The 23,463-nt window shown below is 31.2% G+C and overlaps 2 protein-coding genes across 3 annotated transcripts in view; one reads left to right on the forward strand and one right to left on the reverse strand.

The window, feature by feature from the left end:
- LOC106763712 overlaps nucleotides 1-998 on the forward strand; it is a 15,271-nt gene extending 14,273 nt beyond the window's left edge. The window contains exon 5 of the mRNA XM_014647878.1: nucleotides 884-998. Within this exon, the coding sequence (XP_014503364.1) occupies nucleotides 884-998 (115 nt within the window). The remainder of the gene's footprint in view (nucleotides 1-883) is intronic.
- A 12,081-nt stretch (nucleotides 999-13,079) lies between these two features.
- On the reverse strand, nucleotides 13,080-16,497 carry LOC106765305 (U-box domain-containing protein 7). Of its 2 annotated transcripts, XM_014649881.2 has the most exons (3): nucleotides 15,769-16,497; nucleotides 14,096-15,053; nucleotides 13,080-13,346 (listed from the first exon to the last, which is right to left on the reverse strand). In XM_014649881.2, the coding sequence occupies exons 1-2, from the start codon at nucleotides 16,356-16,358 to the stop codon at nucleotides 14,135-14,137; spliced, it is 1,509 nt and encodes a 502-aa protein (XP_014505367.1). In that variant the 5' UTR covers nucleotides 16,359-16,497; the 3' UTR covers nucleotides 13,080-13,346; nucleotides 14,096-14,134. The 2 variants fall into 2 exon arrangements, with proteins under 2 accessions (XP_014505367.1, XP_022638185.1); XM_022782464.1 differs by lacking the exon at nucleotides 13,080-13,346 and having other exon boundaries at nucleotides 13,491-15,053.
- Nucleotides 16,498-23,463: the final 6,966 nt, after the last annotated feature.

Here is a 23,463-nt window from a genome sequence, read left to right on the forward strand (position 1 = left end):
TAAGTAAATCAACCTAAACACAACCAGAATATGACAAGGACAACCACAATACACACACACAAAGCTACAACTAACATCTTCATCCTTTTCTGCATTTTCTGCAAATCCTTCACTGCATTTTCCAGCTCGCTTATCCTCTTCAGAATTGTGCAATCTTTTTCATCAACGTTGTCTTCACAACACCACTTAAAAAAGTTACAGCAGCTCCNAAATNAAGATCCACCNTGTTATCCACCATGTTATTCAACGATACCTACCATCAAGTCAAATGAAGAAAAGATTAGCTGAGAACTTCAAACCTTGTAACGAGGACAACCCCAAAAATTTCTCCCAACATTCTTCGTAGTTCTGGCCACTTTGATTACTACAACATCTCCACAATAACACGTTGGGATTAACCCACCTCCCCTACAAGCACCACCATGGGACGAACGAGAAGAACACCCTTTGGCCCAACTTTTGGAAACCGAAGAACACCCTTGGAAAGCCATTCCTATTTCTCCACAAACACTTTCCAAATCTCAAAGACCAATTGGGTGGAAACCAAACGCTAACCCCTTTTACTTCTTAACCAAGTGAATTCTTCTCAAATCCCAACTTTACCCTTCAAAGTTCTGATCAATAAACTGCCACGTTGCACAGAACATAGGTCAAACGTTATATTTTTAACTCCGTTACCCAAAAGGACTTGATTGTACACTTTTTTCAAAAAGTGGGACGAAATTGAATTTTTGAAAAAAGATAGGACGCAATTAAACATTCACCTCCAAAAGAAGGACGAAAAGAGGTATTAAGCCTAAAAATAACTTAACCTTCTGTAGAAACAATGAAGAGATGAATTAATAACCTAATGGAAATTTAAGTCTAATTGAAATGATTGCAGTTTCATCATGAGCGAAGCTGAGAAGTTTGAGGGCTTGGTGCTTCTGAAGGTGGGGCCATCGCCATCGCCATTATCAGAATGGAATTCCTGTCATTGCTTTGGTGGACCCATTTAGTTACAGTGTGAGTCTGCTATAATTATAGTACTGCAAAGTTACCACATGTTTTACCTTTTTTATATCAGTCTATGTATACTCATACCATGAATCCATTCAACACGCTCAAGAACAAACAAAATCATTTCTGCTGTTTTTCGGCAATGCTCTTACACCTACAAGAGTTGCAGCTAGCTGAAACCAATAACTTATGCAAGTGTATTTTAATTCAAGTTCCTTACACTTTCTTTCAACAAATTCAAATGATAGTTAACTCCAAATATGATGATGTGAAAATGGATTAGAGTTTGGAAATTAAGTCTATTATAAATTCGAGTTGGATTTAAAAAAATAAAAATTATATAAATTAATTTTTAATTTAGATAAATAACACAAAAATTATTAATATTATAAATTTATATATTCAGTTTTTAAGTTTTTCTTTTATTATATTCGAGTTGTATATTAACTTTTTATTTTGAATTCTTTAAAATTTAACATCATTTTAAGATGAAATTATTTAAATTTAAATTATAAAAAAATTATAATTTTTTAATTTTTTAAAAATATAATTAAGTAAGTTAGAAAATTAGCTTGTTTAAATCATAATCTATAATGGATTGAGTTAGATTCGAATTCTTTTTGATTTATTAATAAATAAATCAGATTAAATTAACTCACTAAATAATTAACTCGTAATGAATCGAGTCGGACATACTTCCCAAATAATATAAATTCCTTATATTATTTATGTGCACTTTTTATTTTATCATCTGTAACACTTAAGTAAGCATGCTGCCACTCTCTAACTTTCACTCATTGGTACTTTTCTGAAACTTATGAATTACCGTAATTAGTATTTTCGTTCTGAAAACTACAATGAACTCAGTTTCATTGATGTTTACATTTATTTCTTTTCAAACATAACTTTTAGTGCTTATTTCAAATAAAAATATTCCAGAATTTTATATCAGCTAATAATCAATTTATTATCTTCTTCTATGCATACCAAAAGTTAACATTTTTTTTAGTAGAGATATCCTAGTAACATTATATATTTGTTTGATTATTATTATTTCAATTAGCGTAACATACAGTTATATTATATCATACTAAAATATGATCATGAAGATATTAAGGCGTTTTTGAAAAGTCAAAACCAAACTTAAGAATAAAGTTTTTTTATTTAAAATTTATTTTTTAAGCTTTTATTAATATAAAATTATCTATTAAATTATCATAAATAGTTTCATTTAACAGTTTTTCTTAATAGATAATAAAACTAATCTGTTTAATCTTTGTTTAAATAATTTTCTTATCTTTAGTTTTGAGAAATTATTTTGGTACCAACTTCAACTTACAACCAAAGACTTATAAGAGTGTTTTTATCCGTGCAATACACATGATCTGTTTTGAAAAAAAAGGTAAATAATTTTTGTTTATGTGATGAATCATTTTATTATAATTAATGGAATATTTGTAAAAAAATAATATTTTTTTCTTATTTGTATAAAAATTATAAGTAATTAAAAGAGTTTAAAACACATAATGGAGTTCACTAGAATGACTTTATCATAATATAAAAATTATCACAGTATAGAAATGATAATTATCTAAAAAGATATTCATTTCATTATTTAAAAATTATTAAATAAAATATTACAAATACAAGAGATTAGCATTTCATGATGTTGACCACAATGAATTTATGTTAATAGCAAAATGATAATGAGCTCAAAAGATCTTCATTTCAATTTTTAAAATTTGAAATTTAATATATGTAGTTGTTATATGCATGTCATTCAATATGCAATGTAACATATTAATCTTCTAAATTTTCGAAGATTTTTTTTTTTAAAATCACATTTGTAGTATTCGTGACTTGTTTTTTCTTCTCATAATTCAAAATAAGAATCCTGTATATTTGCTTTGTTGTCGCTATAGAGATTGTTACATCAAATTTGTTCACGTTAAAGCACGGGATATTTAAAAATTACAATTATTTATTAAATTAATTTGATATTATATATAAATAAATTTTTTAACAAATATTTTATTTTATAAAATTAAATAATAACATTTTCATTGTTTTTATAATAAAAATGTATTTAAAATATTTAGTAAATTCCATTTACCTAAAGGTAATTATTTTTAAGAATAACAACTTCAACTAAAAAAAAGTATTGTATAATTGTTTGGTTAGTTAAAGCTTAGATAGTCAACTATAGTTTGAATGATCAACTCCTAACTCAGAGAACGAACCAACAAGTCTGACTGCTCAAGATTCTGTAACCATGAGCAAACCAATAAGCCCGGTCACCAAATAGGTTGGTCAATCATACACCAGGTCAGATGGTCAACCCCTAGCTCGAAAGAGCAAACTAATGAGCCCAGTTGACCACTAACAACTTGATTGACCACACATTAACCCTGATGATCAAGTACCGGCTCGGAAGAGCAAACAAGCTTGCCCGATACACTAACAAATAAATCAACCGACCACGCATTAGCTAAGATAGTCAAGAACTAGCTCAAAGAGTAGGCCACTAAGCTTGGATGATCACCAAAATGATTGTCTAACCTTGAATTGGACCGATCAGAGTTAACAATATTAGAGGAAGTTAACCTTAAAAATTATTAACTTAAGATTAAAGTATGATTGGTAATGTTAGTTTTTATCATTATCTGAGCCATATTTCATTAACAAAATCAATCTTCTCTAGCTTGTAACTTGCTCAATCCTACTTTTATCTTACTTTTGTAAATACCTATATTTTGGACTACACATACTAATTTATATCTCTAATCCCATCTTTTTGTATCTTATTTTGTAACAAGAAGTCCCTCTACTAAACCACGAAGCTGGACAACCCAAAGAAGCAGGAAGAACAACAAAAAGAAGGAGAGCATGAAGTTCAAGTAGCACTTAGCACCACCTCCTTGTTGTTGAGTGTATGTGTTTAAGAGGCCACATTATTGAGCCCTTTTATCACCGCTGAGCACAAATATTACAAGGAGCAACCCATGGCAGTCCTGCATTTAGTGCTGACTGGTAGAGACACGGTGTTGAGCGACACTTTGCTAATGTGGCAAGTTGAGCCCTATATATCTTCTTGTTTCTCGAAGGAAGTTTGGTCGTTGTGTTAAGAAGTGGACTTTAAGCTTAACTCAGCTCCACAAAACCGGCTATAAGGTGAAGTTTCCACCCACTTATATATTATAAATTGGCCTTATCTCTAGTCGATGTGGGACTTCCAACACACCCCCCTCACGCCGAGGTATAAACATCATCTCGAGCGTGAGACTAGACATTAATGGGTGGTCCGATAACGGCACGATAACGGGTGGAACAACATGCCCAACAAACAACAAATATCGCTAGGATAGACTCTAACCATAGCTCTGATACCATGTTAAGAAGTGGACTTTAAGCCTAACTCAACCCCACAAAACCAGTTTGTAAGGTGAGGTTTGCACCCACTTATATATTATAAATTGCTCTTATCTCTAGTCGATGTGGGACTTCCAACAGTTGGGATGTTGGAGGCATAAAAGCATTCTTTGGAGAGCTTGGAGGTCTGCTAGGGCTTGTGGGAGCACTCCCTTCCTCCTCTTAGTTTCTCCTGTGTGTGTGTGTGTGTATGTGTTTTCCATTACTAACTAGTCTTATTGTTTTGTTCTAAACGAATTAGTATTACATGAGTCTCTTGAGAAACGATATTTTGTCTTACTGTTTTATATTGCTGGAACGATTTGGTATGTTTGCCAATCACATAAGAATGATTACTCAAAATAACATAAGAATGATTACTCAAAATTGGGTTGTAATTAGGCTAATGTTAATCAAAAACTCATCATAAAGCCTATAAATAAATGTTTGAGGTAAAAAGATAGGTTACGTGCATTAATTATTTCATTTGTTACTATTTGTCAAATGTTGAACTAACTTTGACATAAAAAGTACCATTTGACTAATTTAGACACACAAAAAATTGTTAACTGACCAACAATTAAACTTTAAACAACGTAACATAACCCCAACAATTGAATTTAACCCGAATAATAATGGTTCACAATATTACATCTTTGTAGTATTTTAGTCCTTGTATTGTATTCGTAGGTGTAAGTTGAAAGAGTTTATCTTCAATACTCTCTCTAGAACATTCGGATACTTTGAGACAACTTTGAAAGATTTGATTCAGTATACACTAATGTTAGCAATTTCCTTTTATAATTAGTAAATTAGAGTCAGTTTAATTTAAACATGGATTCTAACTCCATGTAAAAATGTAAAGAACAATGCATATTTTGAGTACAAAAATTACAACTTAGAGAAAATATAAATCTTAAGTAAACAAATATATTACCTCTTTATTTTTTTAGAATTAACTCCATTGAAAATGAAATCTTCTTTCTAATAAAATCTTACACAAACCAATATCGTATAAACTTCATGATGGCATTTCAATTTTTCTTCTCAAGAGTGACAATATTTATGAAGTAGATTTGCTTTTGTATTTGCAATACAGATATATTGTTGGGATATAAACAAAGTCCCACATTGGTTAAAAGCAGAGACATATATGAGTTTATATACACATAGATACCTCCATTAGTAAGAGGCCTTTTGAAATGGTACCAAAAGCAAATCTGCGAGGGCTTGACCCAAAGTGGACAATATCTTACCAAGTGTGGAGGTTTATGTGTGTGTTGAACTTCCCCTCCAACAGTGGTATCAGAGCCCATGGTTCAAGTCTGCTGACCAAGCTTAGACGAGTACGTCCCCCATGATCAGGTGGAGCCAAGCAGGTGGCCAGTGGCAAATTCGCCAGATGACTCATGAGAGGTGGAGAGCAAGAGAAGAGACAGATATGGATTTATATACACATAGATACCTCCATTGGTAAGGCCTTTTGGAGTGGTATCAAAAGCAAATCCATGAGGACTTGGCCCAAAGCAGACAATATATTACCAACTTATGGATACCCAAATTTGAAGAAAATAACCAAATAAGTGAAAATATATAAATAATGTAACATTAGATGATGAAATAATATTTAGAAACCCTAATCCTTAAATGTACAAACTTTAACATTTTAAAACCAAAATATTGTCTTAGTATGTTTAAAGTTCAATATTTTGCACAAAATAGATGAATTTTAGTCCTAGAAAAAAGTTCATAAAGAAGAAAAGTTAATTTCTGTTCCAAAGAAACAATTTAAGTTGTATATAAATGAATATTGCAAAAGGGTAAACGTTTCTTATTTTGACAAAGAAGGTTAAAAAGGTTTTGAAACCCTTATAGTGAAAAGTGCAAACTTTTTATTTCATTACAAACATTAAAAAATTTAATTAGAATTTAATTTATTTTTAAAAATAAAAAATTATAATTATATAATAACATTTTATCTAAAAAAGAACAAATTTTATTTATATGAAAAAATTATATACATTTTACATATACTAATTAAATTATCAACTATATCAAATAATTCTAGCTCAGTCAGTTAAGCTTTAATTTTAAATTTATGTATTTGATAATCTTTTGACAAGTATATCAAATCGTTTCAAGTAGTAAGTATTAAAGAGTATTGTTCTCCCAAGGAAATTGGGGTTATGTTGTTTAATTGGACTCATTTACTAAAATTAATTTAGCAATGTTTACAGTGGAATTCATATCGATGAAATTGCCTTAAACTAACAAGAATTTAAAATTATGATTGAAACTTTAAAAGAAAGTTTCATTGAAATTGGGTTCCTGAATCACTTTACAGTAACATTCTGGACAATATTTTCAATGTTCAAACATTCATCACTGTATACAATTGGTTCAATTCCTTAAATCAAGTTTTAAATATATATATATATATATATATATATATATATATATATATATATTAAATTATTAATTCCTTAATTAACTTAACATATAATTTGCATTAAAATCTTATTTTTAAGAATGACCAGAAGAAATTACATTATTCCTAACATCGTTCCTTTTTGTTGCTCGTCTTATGTCCACATTTAAGTTCACTTTTCCACTAAACACAAATATTTAGAAATTCATCATACTTTCATATAATGATAAGAAAAGCATTTGAACACAAGATATATTTTAACAGTTGATTTTACATGTTTTTGTGTATATAATTTGTAAATAAATCAACTCCTTCATAGTTTTTACCTTTATACTCAAGTTTAGTGTGTTTTCTAGTTTTCTTGTGTTTTATTTAGTAGATGTTTGTTTTTACCTCTAATATCTTTATTTAAGTGTGTGAAATAAATGAATCGGAAGCAATTCTAGTGGAGGAAAACAAGCAAGAACTCAAGAGAACATGTTTTGGGACAACAAAAGATCAATTTGAAGCAAATACTCATGTTGGACGCCTTTGGAGCAAGCAGATCTGCAGAAAAAGAGAAAAAGATACAGTGCAAAAAAATCAGGCTAAGCCCCCCTGGTTCAGAAGGGGCCTGGGCGCCCTTTGCCTCCCTGACTTTGTGCAAACCTCTCGCCTGGGCGCCCTAGAAGAGAGGGGTTGAGCACGGACGGTGTTGATGTGTCAAAATGGTTATTTAAACATGAGTCTCACAATTTTTTTTAGCATTCTTCTCCTACTACACTTCATTCTTTACCTAGAGAGATTGGGAGAGGCCTTTGAAGGCTGTTTGGGGTGTTGGGAAGCTCTCCCACTCCTCCTTGGATCTTCAAGCTTCATCAATGGTGATTTTTTCCCTTTTGGGGAGGAAGAAGATGGGTCACGAATTGGAGATGGAATTGCAAAGGAGAGGCGCAAATGGAGCATGTAGTAGTTGCCAAGAACCTTGGGAAAGGCTGTGCTTTGGTTCCAATTTCTTCCCTATCTTTTCAATTTTGAAGAACTCTAAGTTCTCCACCATGGAGGGCTTTTCCTATTTGTTGAGATTAGTTGTAAAACATGAAATTCTTATGCATTTTGTGATCTTAATGCTATATATTTTTCCAATTCATGTTAGTATTCAATTTTTATGCTTAATGCTTGCTTTGGATTGATCGCCCATGCATGAATTTTGGTTCTTGATGTATTGAGAAATATGATTGAACCTAAAATTGAAATTGAATATCTATTGGATGGAATTGAGATGTTTGTGAATGCATGAGAATGAAATGGATGAATTCTAGTCTTGACAAATTGTAAATACACTATGTTAAATTTCTTGCACACCAACTGTTTGATAAAATACCAAAAAGAGTTTCTTGTGTTGTTTTGTGCACTTTGATGTCTAATATAGTTTTAAAAGGAAGAATTGTTATGTGTTGCACAAGTCCCTTGGGAGATAACGATATTTATCACTTGTTACGTTGTGACCGGTGCACTTGTCATTGGTTTTGTAGCTAACAATATATTGAACAGGAAGATTACATCAAAATGAGTTCAATACATCCAATTCAATTGAAATAGAATATTAGATATTCCTACTCATCTAGAACATACACATTTGAAGCAATTCCTTGCGAAAAGGGTATCCTAATGCCTTGAAGTAGTTTCCTGGAGTTCCTAAAGAAGTTTCATAATTTTTCTCTCTTAGAACTTCTCTTTTTCTATCATTCTCGAACGAAAAACCAATTCAGATTTAAATAATTTTCTCAACACACAATTATGCATGCGTTAAGCGAAAACTCAATCGTTGATCATTTAACTGATCCAATTCGCTCAGCGAGTTGTGGTTGTGCACTGAGCGAATAATCTTCCTTGTAGTTAAGCGATTGATGACCGGCTTAGCGAGAAACAACTAGCAACACTCCAATGATGTAGAAAATTCATGTACAATGAATTACAAAACTTTCTTACTTACAACTTTTCTATGAGGAAAACATATTGTTTCATGAATAAGTACAACTTTAAACTAATTAATAAGTATGAAAACAAGTATTTTTCAGTATTCAATCTTATCAAGTAACTTAAAGGTTATTTTTCTTAAAACTTACTTAAGAACTTGATAAAAAGAAAGAGGTTTAAAAAATAATATTTGATTCCTAAATTTAAACTTTGGATTCATTTTAGTATCCATATATTTTTTATTCAATTAAATTTTTATTTTTTTAAAACAACTCGATAGAGTACCTATTTCTATAAAGAGACAATGTGATATTTTATGTTAAATTGACGTTATAACATCACCAGAAAGTAAGTGTTACGTGTTAAAATTTGAGTCTGTCACATTTTAAAATTTAGCTCATCTTCTCCTTTTTGAGAGTATCACACGTCAAAGTTAGATGAATTTTAAAATAAAAAATGATACATATTTTAACATAATAATATTAACATCAATTTAACATATTACATTAAGTATTTTTTATAAAAATAAAGAATAAGTTAATATCAAACATCATCAAATATAAAAGTAAAAACGAATTAAAAATATAAAAAAAGTTTGGAAAAAAAATTAGAGTAAAAATGAGAAGAAAGAAGTGCGGAAGATTGAGGGTAACAAATAAGCATAGTGAAGCAATGGTCCCCTTCATGACTTCATGAGAATTGAAAGAGGCCATCGACTAGTGTGCATCATCATGCCTAGTTATTTGACCAATAAGCTCACATTCATGGTGATGGATTTCTCAGGTGAGCAAAAAAAATGTGCTTTTATGCTTAATTAGCTTCATAAAAGATCTTCTTTACCATTTTCTCTATTTATTACTATTATCATAATAGGTGTTATTGGCCTTACATCAATGCCAATATGCATAAAACAATGAGAAACAGAATCTTGTGTTTTTTCAATGGTCAAATCTTGGTGGGGAAAAAAAGGAAACATGTCGGATATATTTATTGCACACACCAAACTTTCGGGTTACTTAATGTTTGTATACACGTGTCGGTTTCCTTCCACATAGATACATATTCAGACAATGGCTTCAACTTTCTACTTCTTTCACAACATGTATTTTGTGTTTAGCTTCAAAACACCACCTTCAATCATTGCCACCGACATCTAGTTTTACTTCAACTACTCCTTTTTAACTACACTATTTTTTCCATCTCTTCAATGTAACCATACAATAATGTTTTTTTAACCACAAATAAGATTAAATGCCTGTTTTTTTGGACTATAAGAAATCTGGGTCCAATAATTTTCTGGCCTTGTGTCCTTCGCTGGTCCATGAAACGCGGCTTCATAATTGTCGTGGTGAGTGATCATCAAAATTGTAGTTATTGAGTATATTTATTAGATAATAATATTTTAACAATATTTTTTTTTACAATATTTTAATATCATCTATACGTAATTATGTGATTGATCCAAAATTATTTTATAATTAACAATAATAATAATCATAAACATTAATATAGATCAATCACATAGAATGATACGTAAATGGTGTTAAAATGTTGTCAAAGTATCATCATCCCACTGGTTATAGGAAAAATAAATGTGAAATTTATGGGTTTAAGGTATTGTTCACTTGAGTGGATTTGGAGGAGAGTAATTGAAAGGATTTGAGAGGATTTGACGATAATTATTTTTTTTTTTTGTTATTTAAATAGATTTAGAGGTAAGTGAGAATAGATTTGGAAGTAAAATTTGTGAGATAATTTATATGACAGATTAAAAAAATTTACTTCCAAATTCACTCTCATTTACTTCCAAATCTATTCAAATAAATAACAAAAAAATTTATCATTAAATCCTTTCAATTACTCTCTCTCAAATCCACTCAAATGAACAAGACCAATTAATTATGAATAAAAATATGCTTACCCTTTGAAATCTTGTTAGCTAGTTTTATTAAACATATTCTAAAGTGTCTAGTGGGCTAATAAGTTAGTTACTTTGAAGTGGTTTTTTTTTAGAAAATTATTAAAATAGCTTAGGGAAATAAAAACAAAAAAAACAAAACCTTATAAAATAAGTGTATATCATATTAGAGTATTCCAATAAAAATAGTATGGTATAAAATAACCAAAATAAGTTATATAGCTTACCCTACAAATTCCATGATGTGATTGTGTGTTGCTAGCTGTAATCAATCAATGGGTGTCATCTACACCGATTTGAGGAAATGATGTGTAGATGGAAGATGTATAACAAGATTTTTGTGAAACATTCTTCCATTGATTATATAAAGGTGGAAGCTGAAGGTAGTGATTGATGGTGTGTAAAATGTAGGATAATTGAAGGGTAGGTAAGTACTTGTATATATAGCTCATGGGGTAGTCTTTCTTAACAAAGGAAAGTTATGCCACACATTTGATGTAGGGTCTAAATAGCTGCAACATTGATTATGGAATGGGGCACCTGCAACACTTATCTAACCTTTTCTATTAAAGGAGTGCCCTTTTCTTTTGCATTTGCAGAATTTTACTTTTAGTTTAATTCAACAAGAAAAATAAAATAAAATTATCAATCACTTTAATTTTATGAGCAGCACCACTATTATCTCCTACAATTGTCTTTACCTTGATTCTCTTCTAAGAGCAATCATATGCATCTAATAAATTTTCACTTTACAAAAAGAGGAAAAAGAGTGATCATGTGCCACTATGAAGACCTCTGATATCAGAAAACTAAATGTTTTGCCTTGAAGTCAGAGAAAGTTGGGACCATTAGCACAATAAATTTTCCATATACTCCTCAATCAAGGAATTATATATAGGTTTAAGTCATTAATATAATAGCATTAACTGGGACAGCTCCTGAAAGCAAATAGAGAACTTAACATGTTAAAAAGAGGCTAGTGCAGTAGTGCTGCTGCTGTCTTCATATATGCATATCTATCTAATTTTAATTTGGTTAGTGCGGTTGGTGGAAGAACTGAGCTCCTAATAATGTTAGTAAAAATAACATTAGATTGTGTTTTTTCTTCTAAAAAACTTAATGTTAGTAAAAATAGGTATGTTAGTGTTATTAAACTTTACTTTTGCTTTTAGGTAAGAAAATAATGATTCAGCAGCAAAATTATCAAACACAAAATTGACAGTGAAACATGATTTTACAGGTTGGCCTGAAAATTAACCAGAAAAATTGAAACCACTAGTCTTGCCTACCCCACTAGGAAAGTTTGTTTGTTGTCTAAATAAAAAGATCTGTAGATGATATTAGCCAACATGTGCTCACGCTTCAGCTAGTTGAACTGACTTGGTAGTAAAATGGGCAGGCAAAGCCAGCCACCTGCAACTGCCAATGAATCATCAATTATGGAACTGCATTTGCTCTTCCAACCATTACTTCCTCTTCTCTCTCTATCTCATTCACATTGCATCAACCACCAATACAACATTAGTAATAATCATAAATCATCACCCACACACTTGCTCTACTATGTTTCGATAAAGTTTTACGTATGTAGTAAAAAAAATGATTTTACAAATTTTTATAGACAAAGATAGTTTTGTAGATAACCAACAAACATCCCAAACATATAGGATTATAAGAAATAACTACCTTTGAATCCCAAGTGAAAACAAGTGTCGTACCTTAGGTTGTGAGACAACCTCGTACAAGAAAGCTCAACAAAATTATAAATGTCATCACCAACTGTTCCGCTGTTTTGAAGTTTTTGGCCTCTCAGTTCATAATCACCTTCATGACTAGTGAGACTTGGCTGCCAAGTTGTTTAGATCTCAAACATGTCACGTTTACGCAATACACTAGCCAGAAGACAAATTGGCGATATACAAAGTACTTAGCTTAAGTTCGTATGTCTACCACTGAACATGAGATTGTCAACCAAGGTATATTGTTCAGTTAGACAATGAAAATTACCTTTGTCATTTTGTGGACTTTTGTGCGAAGCTACTGAGCAGTGGGTGCTTCTCGAAGCCTGACCTTTATTTTGTTATTATTATTCAAAATAATGAGAGTTAACATCTCGTACTCGAAATCTATTGTAATGAAAATCAAGTTCAAAATAGTAAGTGCAATTAATATATCTAAATAGTGTGGATTAGTCGACATATCATTGTCTGTGCTCTAAATTCTCATTTTCTTTGCCGTCCAAAAGCAGGAAAAATAACTGATGATCGTTTGGGACAGTGTCTTCCACAAAAAGTAAACTTGAGAAGTTTGGTCCCAGGCAAAAAGAAGAAAATAAATGAAAATTCTACACTTAATTGGCACATGATGGAAGCACAACCCTATTAATTAAGACTAAAACTACATTGAGAATAAAATATTTACACTAAAGTCAACAAAATTAAAGCCCCTCCAGCAGAAGATAACATTACAAATGAGCGTACCCCACAAGCACAAGCACAAGGGCAAGGGCATCATGAAACATTTACATAATGGGAACAAAATGGCCCTTCAAACTTATTTGCGACCAACAGCTCAGCTTTTCATCCCAATCAGATCTATATTGTAATCTTTCTTCCACGCCATTTGGATCTGCGACTGCTTGAAAGAGAAACAATTCATTAGACTAGTTCATGTTCATGTTCATGTTCATGTGGGCATTAAATAAACAGAGAGGTAATTTATCAATTCTTTAACCATAAAATTTAAGGGGTTAACAGCTAAGAATATCACTGTAAATGCTTGACAACAAAGAACAACTTATATTCAACTCTTAATCCAAAGATTCCTGAAATAACCAAACACATGATATTGACAAACTAACAGGATAAAGATTCTCAAATAGAGAACTACTGTGAATAGTCCCTGTTGTATATATAAAAAAACGAAAAAGATGACCACACTTTCCACTTATCCAGTAAGATTAATTTATATAAAACATATGGTAGGGGCCCGCAGGGAGACAAACATGTACTGTGGTTTGAAAGTGACTCCTTGAAGGTAGGGACGCTTGTAACGATGGTCTGACTGAAGCAACCCTAAGATTAGCCAATTTTGCAGATCATACCCCTGATTGGGAGGCACTCCATCATACAACTTATGTAGCACCGTGATAATTGTCCATTTATATAGTTTGGAGGGTCTCATTTTCAGTTTAAAAACACTGGGTTTACTCGCATAGATGTAAGATCTGAAGAACATACCATAAAAGGATGCAACCTCAAAAGGAATTTTAATTTATAATTATATATCAAGATTTTGACATGCAATTGCTACTTTTGCAGATCTAGCAATTAACTACAACCTAAAATATCAATATTCAACAAAACTATGATTTGAACACTAACTTCACTTCAAGGTTTGACTCTCTTCCCTGCTGCAATTCTTCAAAATGGTAGGCTCTTTGAAGTAGAACTTGAGGTGAGTGACTTAAAATGATCCGATGGCACAATATCGTGAGGCAAATTGGCCCTTTTCACAATTTTCCTCATGTTGTTCTGCAAACTCTGTTGGACTAGTTGCTTCACTGCTTTCTTCTCCTCACTCATCATATCTTCCTCCTCGTCAAAACATTCCCTCCCTCCGTCGTCCGGCTTCGCGGACGAAGAGCCGCTAATAGGGGCAGAGACAGCAGCACCCAAGCCATAGCTCCCAGAAATCTGTTTCCCTTTGTCTACCCTCAAAATTTCTAGTATCCTTGATGCCCTTTTCTGAGCCAATGTGGTACCCAAAAGGGACAACTCAAGCAGTGATGACGCAATCCCTGCCTCAATCATGGCCTGTTTGTCCCCATAAGACCTGTGTGCCATAACCATCAAAATGTAGGACGCCTTCTCCTGGCATTCTGGCGAATCTGTCCAATTCAACACATCCACCAGGATCGGAATCGAATCTTGCACTGCACTAATCGCCTTTCTACCCTCTCGGGTCGACACCAAGTTGCTGAGAATCGCAAGCGCTCTTTCAGTTACCTCCATGTCCCCTATTGAATTCACCAGAAACAGAACCAAAGCTGTTTCCAAAACGAATGCAACATTGGCTGGGTAGATCGAAAGATTGTACAATGCCCGTAAAGCATCTTGCTTGGCTTGGGGACTACTCTTGTCATCTAAACTCTGAAGGGTTCTAACTAAAAAAGAAATTGAAGCCGAAGACCCAATTATGGGCTTATTCGAATCCAAAGCACTAAGTCCAAGGAAATTCGCAACAATTGCTTCAGAAACCGAAGAATCTAGACCATCTGGAGATTCAATCAGCTTCAGCATCTTCTCAACTGACCCAACTTTCACAATAGCTGCTTTATTCCTGTTAAAACACACCAAAAAAAAAACAAATCAATAACTTTACCGTTAATCACGAAAAGAACGCCAACAACATCATGTGTAGAGAACCGCAAATTAATCATAAACCATTTATATATGTCACATTAAACAGAAGATAAAAGGATATTCGAACTTATGTTGCTAATCACATAAAGTTACAGTCAAAGAATTCAAGAAACAATTCAAAGGCATCATCATGTGCAGAACGGCAAAATGAACGAGAAATATCTATACAACTAAAAAAAATTAATAATCAAAATTAGTCTAACATAAAAGAAACAGTGAAAGGCCACACAATGTGCACAACTGGAAAGTAAAGAAAAAATATATATATATATTCATGTAAAGAAATGTTTGATTCATGCAAAGTAGAGATATAAACAGAAAATGAAGAAAAAAAACTTACAAAACGAACCTGTCATTTTAACAATTAAATGAGCAAAGAGCAATGAAGGATTTACAGGCAAAGACGACTTTAAAAGAAAATTAAAAATAATCAGAAAAGAAGAGAGAGAGAAGATCATATGAGAAGAGACGTATCATATTAATGAATAACCTAACCAAAAACAACAACAAAATATGCTAATAGAAAATGACACCTCGTAACGATTCATCCAAGCAAAGATGAAAAAACAAAACGTTAGGAAAACAGAAAAAAAAAAAAAACAAAAAAACAAGGAACAGGAAGAGAAACTGACGCGTCGTTTCCGATTCCGAGGTTGAGAAGCGCGTAGAGAGAAGCAACGAGCGAATCGACGTCGTTTTTGGATTCATCGAGCATTGCGGCGAGAGGAGGAATAGCTCCAAGCATCGCGAGCGTCCCTCTAACTTCCAAATCCTCTTTGGCTAGCAACCTCACTTTCGAAGCAGCTTCTCTTCTCCGCGTCATTGATTCTTCTTCTTTCTCTTCCTCATCTTCCTTATGAAGCTCCTTCACTAGGCTCTTCAGCTCCTCGAGTTTGTCCTCTTTCTTCTTCGTTTCCGCGTCAGCTTCGACCTCCGCCAGGTTCAGCAGATCCGAGAGCTTCTCCGACTTCGCGTTATTCGGCTTCGTCTTGTGCCGGTGCTGTTGTTTCGGTTGGTGGTGGTGTCTCTCGGAGGACGTGTCCGATCTCTCGGCGTACCGGGAGCTGGCGCCGCAGCTGACGGCATTGAAGACCAGGCGGCGGAAGGAGGTGGTGGAGAGGGAGTGCCATAGGCGGAAGTGGCCACCGGCGACGGAGGTGCTCTTGGAACGGTGGTGGCCAAGGACCACGTTCTCGACGTTGTTACGGTGGAAGTTTGCCATCTCCGGCGAACTACATTGCAGAGAGAGAGAAAAAAAACTGAAAAAAAAAGAGAGAAGAGAGAGTGTGTTTTTTTTCTTGTTTTTGTTTGAGTGGAAACTTTGTAGAGAGAGAAGGGACCGTTGAGTCCACGTTTTTGCCTTCTCTTCAATATTTATAGTTGCCCCAAAGAACGTGTTTGTGTGAAAAAGCGTGACTGTTAGCATGCTTCTCACGCACACTAACACTGATTTTGTTTTGTTAAATTAGTTTAGAAATTCTCTAATAACTTATCATTTATATTTATTATTTTTTATAAAAGTATCTTAAGATAGGTTTTATTGTATAATTTTAAATTTTTCTCCTAATTTATTGGTTGTTCAAAACAAGTTAACTTTTTAAATGAAATTACTTTTTTTGCTTTATTATAAGTTATTATAGCAAGACATCGTTAATTGAATGTAAAAATTGGTTGTTATAGTCATAAAATTAATAAAATTAAAAGAAAATGCAAGTCTCGTAATTCGTGAATATTAAATTTTAGATTAATTCCCTTTACTTATTTACATAAGTGATAACAGCGACAATGAATAATTTCTTACAATGAGATTCATATTCATTAATCTTGGTTGGATACAATACATTTATTATCAATAACAGTTTTTAAAACAATAATTTACATTATTCTTTCTATGTAATTATTTCTTACAATGGGAATCATAAATCTTGGTTGGATACAACAAATTTATTATCAATAACAGTTTTTAAAACAATAATTTACTTTATTCTTTCTATGTATAAGATAAAATCAAAGTCATTACCATGAATAGAAAAAACAAAATTTGTTATTTTCTCTACATGCTAATTTATTTTATGCATTATTTTGTTGAAAAGCAATCTTCGGTGATATTTATATATGGGTTAAATAAGTTTTTAAGTCTTGTGTTTTGGGACGATTTTGATTTTAGTCCATTTTCAAATTAAGGTATAATTTAGTCCTTTAACTTTAAGAAAACTCTGGTTTTAGTTTTTTTTACCAAATTTTTTTAACTTTATTTGTTGTTTCAAGCACGCTTCTAAGTTAACATTGAAGCAAAAATGTGTCAAACAATGTAAATAATCCAAATGCTATAATGAAACGCGTTTGAAACAACAAATAAAGTTAAAAAAAATGGGTAGAAAAGACTAAAACCATATTTTTCTTAAAGTTAAAGGACTAAATTGTATCTTAGTTTGAAAATAGACTAAAACCAAAATCGTCCCAAAACACATGGACTAAAAACATATTTAACCCTTTATATATTTTGATAAAGAGAAATAATTCTTTATAAAGAATTTCAATCTTTAAGAAAATAAATTATCTTATTATATTGTTTTAAGGAAAAACAATCTTTCAAAATATGTTTTTCAAGAAAAAAAATACAATCATTCACAATTTCTTGAATAAATACACACCTCTTCATCAAAAACACTTCATTTGTATTTTTAACGGAAACATACATTTTTACAAAAATATACAATCTTTTATTTATTTGAAATTTTCTAAAAAAGGAAAAATATAAAATCTCTAATGTTATTGAAGGTATTGTTAATTCAGGAGAAATAACAAAAAAGAAACATATCAATGAAAATAACAAAAAAGTATTAAAGTTAACAAAAATGTTAAAAATATTTTTCCAAAAATAATTTTACTCAGAATTTTTCAATAAAAAAAAGATAAAAACTTAAAATTAAATCTATAGATCAGAAATTATAACTTAATTTTAGATTTATTTAACGCAAATTCGACATTTACTTGATCATCATTAATATAATAAATATAATAAAGACTGATTCGTTAGTTTTTATTAATTTAAGAATTTTATTTTGTAGACAGTTCATAATTCATAAATATCTTATTTAATATATATATATATATATATATATATATATATATATATATATGGAAATAGATAACTAAAATATTATTTTTACATTCTAAATTTAGCTTAACGCTTTTACAAAAGAAAAATTAAAAAAGACATATATTAAATTTTTGTTATAAATTAAAATTAATTAACTTAAGTTAATTCATAAAAAAAATTGGGGTTAAATATGTTTTTAGTCCCTATACTTTGAGGCGATTTTGGTTTTAGTCCCTCTTTCAAACTATAGTACAATTTAGTCCTTCAATTTTAGAAAACTCTGGTTTTAGTCCTTTTTACCAAATTTTTTTAACTTTATTTGTGGTTTCAAACGCGTTTCTCAGTTAACATTGAAGCAAAAATGTGTCAAACAGTATAAACAATCCAAATGCTATAATGTAACGTGCTTGAAACAGCAAATAAAGTTTAAAAAATTTGGTAAAAATGACTAAAACCAGAGTTTTCTAAAGTTGAAGGACTAAATTGTACTATAGTTTGAAAGAAGGACTAAAACCAAAATCGCCCCAAAGTATAGGGACTAAAAACATATTTAACCCAAAAAAAATTGCAAAAACTTCTTTTAGAATCTATTTTTTAAGTTGTATATATAACCTATTTTGTATAAAGAAATTTATTTTATTTTTATTTTTAAAAAAATCTTATTAATATTATATATATAGACTCATTATCTATAACTTCTTGAATTCTTTAAGAAATATCTTATCTCCATTCGTTCTTTTAATTTTTATTTATTGAAGTTTAAAATGATCTTAGTTCCTATACACAATAAACATACTTTTGGTTTCATTTGTTTGGTAACTTTTTTAAGTTTCTTAAAATAAAAAGTTATTATTGTTTATTTGTGATATTATATAATATTTATTAATTACTTGTTAAACCAAAAAAATAAAATAACATTTTTTAAATGATATTTACAAGTGTTATCAACAGATAATATTCTTAAAAGTAAATTTAATAAATAGAATATATATTATTTACTTACCGCAAATACATATTAAAAATTAAAATTAATAATTTTATATTTTTGAAAATTAAAACTCTGATTATAGAAAAATAAATATATGTTTTGAGAAAAAAAGAAAAGTAATTTCATTATCTAAACAAAACGAATGAGATTGAAACTATAAAAGAAAAATAAAAATGAAATTCGTAAAGTAGACAAAAGACGCCACGTGGAGTGTACTATTGTGTGCGTTGTACAAACATTGTGGTTATTGCAGGCCAGCTAATCGTGTGGAGCAAAGAAGTTTCCTGTGGGTCCTATAATTTTGTCAGCATTGGACCCACTCAATCTTGTAGATAAGCGACTCTGATTGGAGGGTACATTTACGTTATGGTGGAGATATGCTCACAAGAAAATGATAGGCGAAAACTGAAAGAGTGAACTACGTGTTAAAAGCTGTGCATGCATTCACCGGTTGAATAAAGTGAATCAAATTCCAACAACTAAAATACAAAGCTTCTTGTTTTATAGTCTGTGCTTAACTAAAGTTGTTCATTATCTCTGATTAAACATTTAATAAAAATAATTTATTGAAAGTAATAGTTAAAATACGATTTTAATAATATTATTATTAATAGGTTTTCCTTTTGCAGTCTTTTTAACTTCTTTCTTTCTAGTCAAACTTCACTTTTTTGGTCTAAGAAATTTTAATGTTGACTTGATTTCTATAAAAAAATTATAACATATTTCACCTTCTTATTTTTTAAAATTATGTATAACAGTGAATTCAAAAATTTATATTAGAGGCTGCTAACAACCTATGTATTAATATATATATATATATATATATATATATATATATATATTGTATATTTTTTATATTATCAACTAAAATTTATTTTAAAAAATCATTAATTTGTCAAAGTTTTTTAAAGGATTTTTATTTGTAACTTTCCGACTTTTTTTTTATGACCCGATTACGAGTACAAAGAATTAAAATTTTCAAAATCATAAATCATTGCGGAAATCCAGTTATATAATACTGAAATAAATAAAATCAAAATGAAATAAAGTAAACCCCCATTACATTGTTTCTAAAATTTACAGTACAGAAGCTTTAATTAACCTAAGTCGTCTACCCATTCTCGCGTCACTGTCATACATTTGAAACATCTGTAACATCTCCTGCTCCCGTATAACCAAAGGTCATAGGATCATTGCAAAACACACACACAACCACAATAGAAACAAATATGGGTAAGCTACCATAACACAATCAATAACAATAAAATCTGTACATAGAAAACAAGCACACCCTACTAACAAATTAGTCGTCTACAATGATATCCTTATTTAGAAATCAATTTTACACCCTTACCATCATCAGTATCCTTATTAACTCTATTTATCCTATCAACAACATCTCCCAACACGTCATCATCATAAATTCCCAACATCATTAAGAAGGACCTTGATCTGTATCCTGTACCCAACAATACTATCGGTAGCTTCTTCTTACATGCACCTTTTTATCATTTACTTATTAATATATAAAGTCTCACTTAAGTTTAATAAAAGACATTCAAACATTAGATCACAAAATCTCATCCATATTTTGTTGTCAATCTCACATAAGTCCCGTTTTAATAATAGATTAAAATTATAATTAAACCCAACAACAAGCTAAATTGTAATTCAATTACTTTATTAAANACTTATTTAGACTCTGNTTTATCTATTTTCTTTTTCTTTTCTTTTCACCCAAATTCATTCTTCTTCTTTCTAATATTATCGTTATTTCATCAACACTATACTTATTCTTCCAAAAGAAAAGTTTACGGTATCTTTATAATATATTTTATATTATTATATTTGATACCCAAAATCTCAAACGAAAACATATCCTAGCATACTGATATATAACAATAATTATAATATATATATTTATATATATAACAACGTATCAATCATGACCATCATACCATAAAATATATATATATATATATGCCCTGAACTCGCATCATACAATTATATATTAAAGGAGATTTAACTAATTAATACAATAAAATATTTTTGCAATATTTTAATCAAAACATACCATTCCATGCAGAAATTTTAATCCAAACAACAAATAATTTCTTGCGGCATTTTGATGTTAAAACAGTAAATTTCTGGTACAATAACAGCAATCAAAACAACCTAATACAGAAATATTTTCTAATGCAATAGCAGCAAAACAGCAAGCAATTTATACACCCTTTCTCATTCTAAACAGCAATTAGAGACAACAAAAGGAACAATAACACGACCGCTAGTGATTGTAAAATTGCACTGCTTAGACAATCGTTTTCTTTTAAAACCACCCTGATTGAAGCACGTAAACAATTTGAAAGCCACATTGGCTATGCCCCGTAAAAGAATGAAAAGTATATCTCATCTCATCAGTATAATTCAAAAATATTTTTCTAATTCATTGCATCATATTTCCTTCCAAAGCCAACATGGATTTGGTTACATAATCATCCCAACATCAAACCAGATTTAAAACCATATTTTTAATACATATCAATATAATATTATAAGCACAACATGAATTATAATAGGTTTGATCTCCCTCAATAAGACACATTGGTACACGATAGTCTAACCCAACCAGAATCTTAGCGGCAAATAAAATAGGCAGCGTCAGAGAAAATATTGAAAACTACCAAATTTTTCAGCATCAAATTAATTAGTAGTACAAACCTTAATTGAAAGGTACCACATGCCAACAAATATTTATTCCGATTGTTCTAGTTCTGCTGCATGTAGATAATAATTATGCATCTCCATGTTCAACTTACATTTATACATTACCCCGTCTATAAATTCATACAAAATTCCTCAACAAACAATATCACACAACCAATACAATAATTATCATGGATTAGCTTCCCATACCTTTTAAATTATTGGGTGCTTTGATACAACAAAATCCAAGTTTTTCCCCTTCTTTATCACTCTCTGACCACCCTAACCAATGTTCAATATTGTTCTTACTGCATGATGTTGTGTAATGCAATTGGTAAAAGTTAATTGTGGGGAGTCCTTGGTTTTATGTTCAAACCTTGTTAGGTACATATTTACTTGTGTTTTATCATGTGACACCCGGGCACTGACGAGGACGGGGAGTGATCGCCGGTGCAAGAGGCATGGTGCAGGGGGCACATACAAGGAGCGGCTCCTGGCAGGCTTCCAGTGGAAGGGGCACATGGACGAATCGAACATACACCGGAATGAGAGGGATCTGGAGACTGTATAGGTATGGGACTATACAGTTGAAAGATAACTTAAAGGAATTGATTTGGCTACCTATATCACCAAAATGCATTGACTTTTCGGTAGCCTAACCCATAAGAACTCCATGGTTAAGCGTGCTTAGCCTGGAGAAATTCTGGGATGGGTGACCTTCCGGGAAGTTTTCTCAGAAAGTGTATGAGTGAGGACAAAGCACACTGGAAAGTCTCGTGGTGATGTGTGGGGGCAGTCAACAGTCCCTGTAAGTTGCCGGGGCGTTACATTATCTGTTTATTTGTTATGTTCTTAGTTGTTGTCCTATTTTATAGAGTAGTTTCAATAAATTAGAGATCACACTAACTAGTGATCCAATCGTTTTGATTCAGTGTAAATAACTATAAATGGTCTCTTTTATTATTTGAATGATAATTTTTGTACATTTGTTTCTCCAAACATCTTATCTCTTTTATTTACCTTTTAGATTAACATTTGGTATTAAAGTTCCGTAAGGGGTTTGATATAATCCGTGAGTGAGTGATTTCTTCCATCTCCCTCTTAGTAAGATGACAATTCCAAAATTTGTGCAACCCGTCATTCCCAAATTTGATGGTCATTATGACTTTTGGGCAAAGACCATGAAGAATTTTCTTAGGAGCAAGTTACTGTGGAGTCTTGTGGAGGTTCCAGTAGTGAGGCTCACAAGGGAGTTGTGGAGGCAGTCGAACTCAATGACTTCAGGGTCAAAAATTTTCTCTTTCAATCCATTGATAGGGAAATATTGGAGACTATCCTTGACAAGAGTACATCACAGGCAATTTGGAATTCTATAAAACTAAAGTATCAGGGGTCTAAGAGAGTGAATTGCACACAACTTCAAGCATTGAGGAAATAATTTGAGCTACTTACCATGAAAGAAGGAGAAAAAGTGGACAACTTTCTGGGTCACATCATGACTATAGTGAGTAAAATGAAGTCCAATGGAGA

This window comes from Vigna radiata, chromosome 6 (assembly GCF_000741045.1).
Source record: "Vigna radiata var. radiata cultivar VC1973A chromosome 6, Vradiata_ver6, whole genome shotgun sequence".
NCBI classification, from domain to species: Eukaryota; Viridiplantae; Streptophyta; class Magnoliopsida; order Fabales; family Fabaceae; genus Vigna; species Vigna radiata.

What these genes read in the sequence shown, in the direction of transcription:
- LOC106765305 (XM_014649881.2), bottom strand. Translation starts at nt 16,358, where the DNA reads ATGGCAAACTTCCACCGTAACAACGTCGAGAACGTGGTCCTTGGCCAC. An exon ending in CTCGGAATCGGAAACGACGC is followed by an intron (nt 15,054 to 15,768) that starts GTCAGTTTCTCT and finishes GTGTTTTAACAG; the next exon opens with GAATAAAGCAGCTATTGTGA.